This window comes from Myxocyprinus asiaticus, chromosome 9 (genome assembly GCF_019703515.2).
Source record: "Myxocyprinus asiaticus isolate MX2 ecotype Aquarium Trade chromosome 9, UBuf_Myxa_2, whole genome shotgun sequence".
NCBI lineage: Eukaryota > Metazoa > Chordata > Actinopteri > Cypriniformes > Catostomidae > Myxocyprinus > Myxocyprinus asiaticus.
The window spans coordinates 17,286,301-17,298,638 of NC_059352.1; the positions used below are offsets into that span (position 1 = coordinate 17,286,301).

The following is a 12,338-nucleotide window of genomic DNA, read 5'->3' on the forward strand; positions in this document are numbered from 1 at the left end:
TTTTTGTGATTTGTCAGCAGTTTCTTAGGCTGAGAGTCTCAGAATTTATCATAATCTTTTTTATTTTTTTTTATTTTATTTATTTATTTTTTTTAATTATAAACCTTTATTTTTGGATATTCCACTGAAACAGGAAATCTTTAAAAACACCCTCAGAGCTTAAAGGGTTAAGTAGGTCTAAGACTTTTAAAATCCCTGGTATGGTGTGTACCAAACAGACATGAATGAGACGGTAATGTCGTGCATCCTCCAGAGTGAGAAGGGTGAAATTTCTTTCAATTGCAATCCATTGTCTCTCTTTCCTTCAGTTATTCTGACGGATGAGGAAGTTCAGAGGAAGAAGGATCTGATCCAGAGGAGAAAGGACGAGGAGGCACAGCGGGAGGCGCAGAAGCCCCGCCTCACAGAGGAGCAGCGCAACATTATCGACAAACTGGTGGAGGCGCATCATAAAACCTACGATGATTCCTACTCAGACTTCTCACGCTTCAGAGTAAGCAACTAATCAGATTTTTCTCTATTCTATTATTTGAAAAAAAAAAATATTCAGTTTTGAAGGTAAAGTGTGTACTTTTATTGATGTTAAAATACTTCCTATCCCAGCTTAATATGCGGAGACAACTATAATTAAGTCACCTGTACCCTGATATCATTATAAGATGTTCTTTGATGTCTTTCTTAGACATTGTTACATTGCTAATGTTTGCACCGTATGTGTGTGTGCATGTGTTTGTGTGTGGGTTGTGTTGCAGCCTCCAGTTAGAGAGGGTCCAGTTACACGTAGTGCCAGCCGTGCTGCATCTCTTCATTCACTGTCAGATGCCTCCTCAGACTCCTTTAGCCACTCTCCAGGTGACACACCCACCCACACACATACATTTAGAAACTAAACAAGTGCACACACACACACACACACACACACACACACACACACACACACACACACTTAACCTCATCTGTTATTAAATCACCTGTAAAGTTTATTCTGAGAAATGTTTTTCAGCCCAGTGTGAGGCAGGGGCGGGCATGCTTGTGTGTTTGTGTGTTAGGGGGTTGTGTGTCTTATCTGCACAGCAGGCTCCGTCCATCTCACCATGCCTGACGTCACAGGAGAGCCATTCTAATGACAATCAGACTCAAATTCACACAAATTTATACATGTAAACACGCACGTATTACTCATCCTGAAGGCAGCAAGTTATTGACTTTATATTGCGTGGTATGAGTACTTTCACGATAATGGTATCATAATTATTTTTTTTCTTCTTCTAGAAATTAAATGAAAAAGATAAAGTCACTGTGCACTCTACCAGTTTTGAGTGCAAAGATTCATGGGCATTAACAATCTAAAGAGAAAATTTATCTGCACTGTTTTTTTCTTTTTTTTTTTTTTCTCACAAATAAGGGGACACCGATGTTTCAGCCTCACAGCCTTCCTCAGTGTGTTTCTGATTTACTAGTGCCCCTGGTGTGGGCGTTGACTTCCAATTACAAGTAAATAGAACACACAACAAGCACAATCATATTAAATCACTTAACAAGCTCATTAATCAACCAGAACATCTTAGCAGAAGTATAGGGTGATCTGACACATCAGGCAGCTAGTGCCGTTCATAAGTCCGTATCACCTTGTACAATCAAATAAAAAGTTACACAAACAGGATTAAATACAAGTCAATGCAATCATACAAGGCATAAACCCACAGTTCATTTTTCCCACAAATGTATGGATCACAGCATATTCAGAAACACTACACATTTCTATTTCTACTGATACATTTTGGCATATGGATATGGTAAAATGACACATCAAGCAACCAATGCTGTTCATAAATCCAAATCACAACACAAAATTAAGTATAAAATTAAATCAATAGCAGAATGAAATGCAAATGAATATAACTATACAGCAATATAAAGTATAAGCATATTTCATTTTCTCTCAGAGAATGGGCTAGAGCATATTCAAGAATGCTTAAAGGAAAGAGGAAAGGTCAAAGTCCTCATTAAGGCCTAAAGGAGACATAAACTTCAAGCAATACATCCAATAAACTCGTTGAAGTCATTTTTCTCTGCATTCCCTCCTCTTCTGGAACTTTCTGCCTTTTTTATTCCAATACAGGTTAACCGTTTTATGTTGTGATTATGCTCATGAAAACATCTAGCGATTGGAAATTCAATGCAAAAAATCGTTTTTATATAAAAAACCTATGTGGTATTGTCTGTTTTTGCCTATAGAGTTTAAAGAGTGTAGTGTTCAGCTTGAGGGTCAGATTTTTAAAATCCAAACCATATCCACAGTCCAGCCCTGGAATGAGACTAAAAATCTGCCCTGGAAAAATTCAGACCAACCGGTCCACGCAAATGCATTTAACAATATAAATATTATTATTTATTTTTTTTCATAGAAATGCGTATTTGACAGTAAAGCATTGAGTTTGGATGCAGATGTGAATTTACTGATGTTAACAACAATAAAATCTATAAACAGTTAATTAACACAATTTATGTACGGCTATGTTTCAGCATACTGCAAGTAGGATTCCATAACTGATATTTTTCTTGCATCAGGCTTTTAATTATTTAATTAACTTTTCTTGGTTTGTTGAAACCAAGCTGCCAAAATGACTCGTTCTCTACTTTCTCCACATTGTGATGTCACACTGTGGTAGATATTTGCATCTGACTGCCTCCACAACAACGTATCAACGCCTACTTTAACTTATCACTTCCGTAGGCTGTCCAGTAGTGGTGAGCAGTGAGATGGCAAGTAAAGAGAGCAGGTCAGTCAAGAGCAGAGAGCCAATCATAACAGTGGGTGTTTACTGTCAAGTTTTAAAGGAGAAGCAGCACCAAAATCGAGTGTTTCTGACAGAGGGTCAGAATGAGTGTGGAAAATTTACAAATATATGACTGTTTTTTGTACAAAAAAAAAAAAAAAAAAAAAAAAAAAAAATATATATATATATCATCAAAATAAAAAAAAATATGCATGTCATGGCCCCTTTAAAGCCCTGTTATTCTCGCATAGCCAGACCTTTGACTAAAACAGCAAAGGTCTGGGATCTATAGCAGCTTCAATTGGCCAAGAACCGCCCAGTTAGACAGGAAAATATATAAAGTGATCAATCACAGTTGGTTTAGTCATAACGTGTCATTTAGGCACGGGGTAATCAGAGATATACCATTCCATAATAAAAGACCATCATGGGGAAGTATATAATTAATGTAATGGCATGCGAGTCTCCACGAGCGATTGCACAGAAAACACATGGGAAAATCGCGTCTAAGTAAAACACAAAAAACCTCATCACAGAGTATTTCACAGACAAAACTAAGTAGAATCTGCTCATGGATATCTGCTTTACTTTTTGCTACGTGCCTCAAACGAAACTCTTAATATATTTAAATGATTTTATGTCACTAATCTGGAAAACGGTGATTATTTCACCCTCAAAAATGCTCACTGTATCAACTCGGAAACTTGTGAACACGATTCTGTTTCCAGACGGACTGATATAAAGTCCTGTGTGCTTCTACTCGTGGAAGTTCCATTAAGCCAGCCAATCAGATTTGTGCTGAGTTGATCGAGAAAGCGTTTTCCAGTTTTGTGTGCTATGTGCGTCAGACGGTTAGCGCCGTCTGAGGCTGAGACTACCTTTTTGTTAACTTCTCCTTTGTACTTGCCCTTATAAAAATGTATCACAGTTCTTGCATAGTATCCAGAGTTTAACTGTGGTATTAGTAAGATTATGGTAATCACAGGTAAAACCATGCTCCTCATTACCATGGTTATATGTAATTATGGTTTCTAATAACAAACTATGGAATTCGTAATGAAAAACAGTATCAATATACAAACTATTAAAAAAACAGTGTGATAAAAGTGACTTGTATTCCCCTAATATACAATATTTAATATAATTATAATATAAGTAACATATACAGTATTATAAATGTATACAATAATTCTGCCAAAACAACACAATTTCTGCAGTTGGTGTTACGACAGTAACTGCAATGTAAATTTCTATAAGGTTGGTGATGTGTGGATTGAAAAGAATTGTAATTACCGTTGTGCATTGCGCAATGTTTTCCTCTTTAGCTCGTCACTGCGGTTTAGAATGTCTGGGCTGTGTAAACTGGGTTCAACGAGCTTCAGCACAGAGCCTTTAAGGTTTCCATATATTGTGTTCACCACTAAACTGCATGGCACAAGCACAGATCAGAGTCTTCAGCACTGAGAGAAACCGGTTCCGCTCTGCGGCCGGCAGATGCGCTGTGCATCACACTTTTGGAGTATTTGGCTTTTGGTGCATCCCATGCGCAGCGCTTAATAAATAAGAGTGGGGCAATTTTGTGGTCGCAACGGTTGAAAATACAGTTGCAAAATGTGACCATTTAGTCACATCAGCCCACTTCTCGACCGACCAGCCCACCAGGAAAATCCCAGTACTTCATCATGGCCAGTCCATCCCTGTCCAGAAAGAAGTCTCAATCCTTCCTGGGTTCCTTTTTAGTTCTTCCTCTTGACTTGTTTGGAACACGTCATTTATGCTGCTTTTTTCTTCATTAATGTGTCATTTATGTAAATAATGTAAAGCAGTCCGGCGCTCTGATAGCTATGAAACTATATCTACTACCGTGGTGGAAATGGTATACAGAAAATGTACCTATTAAAACATTTCTACTAGTGGTTGATCGTTATGGGTTTTTTCAAAGGCTGATGCCAATACCGAATATCTGGAGAGAAGAATGGTCAATATAATGGTAATAAATACAAAATAGAGGGTTGGGCATAATTCAGAAGTAAAGAATTGGCTCCCTTTATTTTATGTCTCGGCCTTTGAATACTATTGACTACACCCCACAGGATGTTTAATTGAATTAACAGGAAATAAAAAACTAAATTCAACACAGTCACATAAGAGGAATTTCATTATTTAATTCCAGTACATGTTTTGTGGCAGTGTGTAAATGCTTAATCTTTCATTTTGACTAATTATGGCAATTTATTCTCTGATACAGTATATAATTTTCTTTTCTCAAAAAATTAGACAAGTTTTTTAAAACCCCAAATTAGGTGTTCTTGTACATATATAAGCCTGCTTCATGTTGTTTGCCTTCATTTTGAAGAAAAAGTGTTCTATCACCATGGTCCATAAAATGAAAGATAATGTAATGAAATATATATAAATTAAATAATTTTTCAAATATTGATTATTTATAATATCCATCTAGTTTCTGGAAATACCACTTATGTTGTGTATATAACATTTATGGGTAATTTATACTGAAAAATTAAATGTATTAAAAAAAACTACATTTACAGTAATTTGATATTTTTCTTGTACAATATTTGCTAAAGCGTTATGGTCTGGCTTACAGTATAATGGTCTATCACTCATTTCTTTTATTGCATGGTATATACGAACAATTATACCACTCAGCCCTAGAATTTTCCATGCAAAATGACTACATTCAAAGAATGAATACATTTCCTATGATTTGTTAGCATCTGTTCAGAGTGTAAACCCCTTCAGTCACCATTCAGATAATACTCGAGCTCCAATGAACCTGGATTGTAATTTGTTATGTTGATGAGAACGAAGCAAAGCATTAACAATTTTTTCTTTTCCTCTCTCCCTCTTTCTCCACATGTGTAGAGTCAGGAGATCGTAAGATGAATCTGAGTAATCTCTTGATGATGTACCAGGAGCAGGGTATGGGCTCCAGTCCGGACTCAAAGGAGGATGAGGGCTCTGGTCTCTCCATGCTTCCTCACCTGGCTGACCTGGTTTCCTACAGCATTCAGAAAGTCATCGGTTTTGCCAAGATGATACCTGGATTCAGGTAGTATTTAATGTGTGTAGCAAGGGCAGGGAAGTCGCTTAAATAAGAGTTCCCAAGGTCATGGATAACTTGAAAATATCAAGGAAGTTTAAAATGGTGTTTTCCAGACTTAGAAAAATCATGGAAATTTCTATTTGAATATACTTTTTTTCTAGTTATGCTGTGTTTTAGATCATGCACTAGATATTTGCCTTGTATAGAGTAAAATTTGCTTGCAAGTCACAGTAATGCTCGATTTGTGGACTCTCTCTCTAGTGTTCTTTCCAATGAACCGGTCCACAAAATGGTCTGAATGATTCATTGGAGAATCAGTCTTTTTTTTTTTTTGAGCTGGAAAGCTCATGAAAATTGTGAAAGTGTGGGAAACCTGTTAAATTCATAGGGCCCGAGACAAAGTTTTAATGAGTGCCTGAGCAAGTGTGCTATCCATTCTTTTCATCTATTTAGTGGCAAATAGGTACCAGTTTGTGGAAAGTTCCTCCTTTTTTCCAACAATATTAAAAGCATATATTTCATTTCTTAGGCACATAAAAATAGCTTTGACATTATACACTGTCACACGCAATACATGTTTCTAGCCTGCCTCTGTGTGTGTACTTCTATGTATTTACCAGCTCTCTCAGAATGCGTGTACATGCATATGCATCACAGCCCGTGTGTTGCTGTGGCAACCATAGGAGTGTCATGTTATCAGAACTGAATGCGCCCACTCCCTCTACATCTGCCATTCACAGAATCCATCATGCGCCAATATTGATGTGTGTTTGTGTGTGTGTGTGTGTGTGTGTGTGTGCGTGCGTGTGTACATTTCAGGGAGCTAACAGCTGAAGATCAGATTGCTTTGTTGAAGTCTAGTGCTATAGAAGTGATCATGCTGAGGTCCAACCAGTCTTTCAGTCTAGAAGACATGAGCTGGAGCTGCGGAGGACCAGAGTTTAAATACTGTGTCAACGACGTCACAAAAGGTACACATAAGCAGACAAGGCATGCATTGTTTCCAAAACAGATAGTTACAACAGCTATGTCAATGTCTACGTGATACATATTTGGCAGGGGAAGTTTTACTGCATTTATATCATGTCAGCAGTGGGTCTGATGATATACACTTTGTGAGATTGAACAGCAGGGTAAAGGTGAAGCGTGTAGCTTTCTTAGTAGAGCGGTAATAGTGTTTGGGAAACCCGCTTTGGGCGCTATCAAAACATTGTTCTTTTTGGCCCAGAGATGCATTGTGGGTGATCCATTTGAAACGGGGGACACTAAAGATCTCCAAAATCTCCAAAATGTTTTGAGATTTGTCCACTTCAACCACATTCGAGGGTAGTCAATAGTGAACAAAAGGGAAGCGAACATACTGGGCTTGTAATGTAAATGCTCATACGTTAGAATGCGTTTGAACAGCAGCGAAGTACTGCCTACTCGCCTGTCAATTACCCGATGCACTAAAACAAGAGTTTACACTTTGCAAGTTATGTGCGACTTTAAAAGCAATTAAGTGTCTGACAGTACGAAATTTAAAAAGGTGAATACATGTACATGCTCAAGATATTCATGGAACATCTTAAGTATGCCTGATATCAACATGCATTGACACAGATGAAAATCATGCACATCTGAAGTTCAATTAATACAGGTACTCCAATAAATAACTCCAACGTCATGTTTGCACATAGATTAAATGCAAATATAATTAAGAGAAATGGTACTCTGTTTTGCACTCTGTTTTTCCTCTTTTGCATGTTATTTTCATGCAGTTATACACTGACGTAACGACTGATGTATTTTTTAATGAAATCAGAGACCCTCCTCTCAAACGCAAGTGGTCGAAAGAGACGCATATTATAACCAGGTGTAAATGGTGTTTAGCTTGTCCACTTGTGATCACATCACCCAAAATGCATCTTAATACCAGTTGTAAACAAGGCTTTTGTTGGAACATCGCATCCATCCCAACATAGCAACAATACCCGTGTTTCCACTATCTGGCCAAATGAAGGCATGCTAGTGTGTCAATGTCAGGTCTCGCTTTCCACCAAGTAAAGACCAAAATCAGCAAACAAATGGCAGCTTCAGTCTCCACCATGTTCATTTCGAGGTCTAGCTGGTCTCCAGAGTCTGATACCTCAGCTTGAGCTACCCTCTTGCTTGTGAAACTGGCATGGTGTATGACGTTGGCAACGGGGTGGCATATTAAGGGGTGCTGTGGGGCGACACTGCAGGGCTATCGGCCCAATGGTGGAAATGCAGATCGATTTTGGTCTTGCGGCCCGAGGCTTGAGGCTATTGGCCCTGGCTGACCAGTTGATTGCCCTAGCTCGCACTGGCCTCATAGTGGAAAAGTGGCTATTTAATCAACCAGTGCTGTGAATTTGGGGCAGGACTATGTGTTTCTAATTTATATCACTACTGCAGACAAGAGGAGTGTGCAGGAGACCTGTTTGAAAACAGTAATTATTTTTGCAATATGGTTTGGTGACGCAAGTTGTGCAGAAATTACACACTTTACCTTTAAGACAACTAAATGGACAACTTCTCTGTTAATTATACGCCTAATGAAATCATCTTGATTTTGTATGTGTGGCGGTGCAGCTGGACACACTTTGGAGCTGTTGGAGCCTCTAGTAAAGTTTCAGGTGGGGTTAAAGAAGCTCAGCCTTCATGAGGAAGAACATGTGCTGCTGATGGCCATCTGCCTGCTGTCTCCAGGTCAGCATCTGCCCTCTATACACCAAAAATTACAGACACATTGACTTTACAAACATGCCCGTGCTTGCAAACAGGAATCGCATTTCACCTGTCTTTGTGTGATCATAGACCGGCCTGGCGTGCAGGACCACGAGCGAGTGGAGGTGTTGCAGGACAGGTTATCTGAGGTTCTGCAGGCATACATCCGTACGAATCACCCAGGGGGTCGTCTGCTATACGCAAAGATGATTCAGAAGCTGGCCGACCTCCGCAGCCTGAATGAAGAACACTCCAAGCAGTACCGCTCGCTCTCTTTCCAACCCGAACACAGCATGCAGCTGACACCTCTCGTGCTGGAAGTGTTCGGTGGGCAGGTCACCTAGCAATTGCACATGAGTCGAGACAAGACGCGTGGTTCAGATGGTGCGGTGCAGGTGGAGTGAAAAACCATACAGAGTTTCCAGGACGAAGTTTATGAGTGCTTGAGGGTGTGTGTGTGTGTGTGTATGTAAGTCTATCCCCTTATCGCTTACAGATCGGCTAGAGAGTGCCATAGATATTTCCGTTTTCTTGTTTTATGTAAGGACATTCTTACAGGAATGTAGTATGGTCACGGTGTTTTTCACTGTGGTGACTAAATACAGTAAATTTTACTGTATCCTCAGTAGTCACCAGTATTACACTGCATGTGTAGTTCATTTACAGAATGAATGTGTTTGTGTGTATGGTCCTGTTCTAAACCTCTGCATGGTCCCCAAAGCGCTGTCCACTACTGCTGATATCCTGTCTCTTCACCTCCTGCCTTTAAATGCACAGGGTTGACCATACTAATGCAAGCACATAGCTCTAACTCACCCCTCGCCTTGCCACTTAACCAATCAAACGGCAGCTCCGCCCCCCTCTCCTCTGCCTCTAAAGCTTTGAAAGGTTGCTAAACCCCAATAGCTGTCTTTTCTACTGTTATTCGCCTGTGCTGTGATTGGGCAATGAACTGACGCCTGTTTAAAGTAGCCAGTGCTGCATTAGCACTCACTGCAAAGCTAATCTGTAAATAAGACTCCGTATCTATATTCTTACCTTCCTAAATCAGTGTAAATAAAGTTTGATATAAGCTCACTCGATGCATATGGTAGAATATAGCAGAGGGAGACCCTGCAGCCCTGGCTGGTTACAATGAATATGTAAACATAAACTGTGCGATTATTGAAATATAGGAATTGAAACCATTATTTGTTTTTAAAAACTGAGAGCTTTACCTCCGTTCTTTACATTGTTGTGAGTTCATCTTTGTAAATCCTTTAGGAGTATTTCCCTATAGGTTCCATATGTCTCTTTCCTTGTTATTTCTCTTTAGTCTCTCTTTACTGTGTTACTCAACTCTTGCATTCCATTCATTTTCTCTCTTTTTTTTTTTTGTTTTTGACGTTGTACTTTCTGATTAATCAGACTGTTATCCTTTTATAACCATTTTTTTTCTTTGTTAGTCAACACATTTGTTCTCACACAGCTGAGAAAATGCTTAATGCTGTTTATCATACATTTTTGTTATTTAAAGCAAGTTTCACACAGGTAGGAGTTATAAAGCTGTAACAGGGTGAACATAAAACATTTGGGTCATATTGCACCCCAAAATCAAAAGAAAAAAGTTAGGGCTCTCAGATTATTAAAATAATTAATAAAAATAAAAAATTTGTTAACGCATTACCAAAAAAGTAGGCCTATGTGTAAATATTAGGTTCGTCAATTTATATGGATGACACTTGTAATGTTTATTTGTGTGACTACTCATCTTGCCAAAGTAGGCTAAACAGATTTTATGTTTCTCAAACTGCATCAAATGACAGGAAATGCAAACACGGAACTTAAGCCTGCAATAATTCAATAATAAAACGGCAACAATTTCCTGCACTTTATGGATGTCTCAACTGGGTTTTGTATTTCTAAGTATGGTGGCATTTCTCTCTTGGATGATATTTCACTTTTTGAAAATCATATTTGTTTAATCGCATGTGTTAATGGGTTAAAGGGATAGTACACCCAAAAATGAAAATTCTCTCATCATTTACTCATCCTCATGCCATCCCAGATGTGTATGACTTTCTTCTGCTGAATACAAACAAAGATTTTTAGAAAAATATCTCAGCTCTGTAGGTCCTTACAAGTGAATTGTGGCCAGAAACTTAAAGGTCCAAAAATCACATAAAGACATAAAAATTAATCCATATGACAACAGTGGTTAAATCCATGTCTTCAGAAGCTATACGATAGGTATGGGTGAGAAACAGATCAATATTTAAGTTTTTTTCATTATAAATCTCCACTTTCACTTCCACATTCTTCTTTTATTTTTGGCGATTCACATTCTTTGTGCATATCGCTACCTACTAGCAGGGAGGAGAATTTATAGTAAAAAAGGACTTAAATAATGATCTGTTTCTCACCCACACCTATCATATCACTTCTGAAGATATGGATTTAACCACTGGAGACGTATGGATTATTTTTATGCTGCCTTTATATGCTTTTTGGAGCGTCAAAGTTCTGGCCACCATTCACTTGCATTGTGAGAATCTACAGAGCTGAAATATTCTTCTAAAAATCTGTGTTTGTGTTCAGCAGAAGAAAGAAAGTCATACACATCTGGGATGGCGTGAGGGTGAGTAAATAATGAGAGAATTTTCATTTTTGGGTGAACTAACCCTTTAAATTCGACAGCTCTAAAAAAATGTATTTCCCAAAATGTAATTGAATTTTTTTTATTATTTCCATTACTGCAATAAATATAATACAGTAATTAAAATCACAAATGTAAAAAAGATAAAAATAATTATGATTATTTTGGCAGTACAGTAATGAAAATGTATTGTCTTTTTTTTATTATTATCATTACAGTAATGATAATTTGTCAAGGAAATTTGCTTAATTCTCAAAGTGCAAAACATGGTCCAATATTTAGGCTTCATTTTCTTTCATTTTCTTCTTATTTATGCAAAATATAGTACATTTTCTTTTGAATTTAGGGCGAAATATGACCCGGTTATGTTCTTGACAAGTTTCATGAGATTCACCCAATAACTGTTTGTTTACACACATTTAATAGTTTTGTCTGCCAAATTCTCAAGGATTGACACACGGGGTAAAAATACCCTATATTGTTCTCTCACTTTTTTATGGTGTCTCTAATAGCAGTGTGCTTGATAATTTACAATCGTAATGTTTTTACCATTAACTACTACAGTGTTACCAGTACATGGTACCTGGGTATTTTCGTCATTTGTTGGCATAGGAAGTTTCTTCAAAGCATAATCTACGTTCAACGTACTGTAACACAGTTTAGAACAATATTTTCATATGCTGGTTGTTATTATCTAAACACAGTAATTAGGGACACTGATTACCATGTTGGGCATGGTATAGAATTTTATGCATGCCTATGGACACAGTACTAAAATAACATTAGCCACTGCCTGTGTTGTGTCCATTAAACCAAACACGACTGCCTTCGCTTGACCTCAGCTGTTCGTAGTTATGCATGTTAATTTATCTTTAACTTATGCTTTTTAAATGTCCTAAATTCTTGGGTTTGGGTCATTCTAGGGGGCGTTACAGCCAAAGTCCTTTTCTCCACTGTGTTTGTGATATTTGTGAGACTTTCGTCAAGGGCTATCACAGAGCTAAAGTGACAGAGCCATATCTGCTACTTTGTATATCTCATTCGCTCTGTTTCTCCAAGAAACTCAACTTTAATCATGTCTGATTTGTACAGTATGAAGATTCTCCTCTGTCAGGGCTCAGGGTCA

The 12,338-nt window shown here is 37.9% G+C and overlaps 1 protein-coding gene across 2 annotated transcripts in view; it reads left to right on the plus strand.

The window, feature by feature from the left end:
• Positions 1-10,572, plus strand: part of vdrb (vitamin D receptor b) — a 30,217-nt gene extending 19,645 nt beyond the window's left edge. For both annotated transcript variants that reach the window (XM_051707474.1, XM_051707473.1), the window contains exons 4-9: positions 309-493; positions 753-852; positions 5,667-5,853; positions 6,667-6,818; positions 8,443-8,559; positions 8,668-10,572. In XM_051707474.1, the coding sequence (XP_051563434.1) occupies positions 309-493; positions 753-852; positions 5,667-5,853; positions 6,667-6,818; positions 8,443-8,559; positions 8,668-8,921 (995 nt within the window). In that variant the 3' untranslated portion in view covers positions 8,922-10,572. The remainder of the gene's footprint in view (positions 1-308; positions 494-752; positions 853-5,666; positions 5,854-6,666; positions 6,819-8,442; positions 8,560-8,667) is intronic.
• The last annotated feature ends 1,766 nt before the right edge of the window (positions 10,573-12,338 follow it).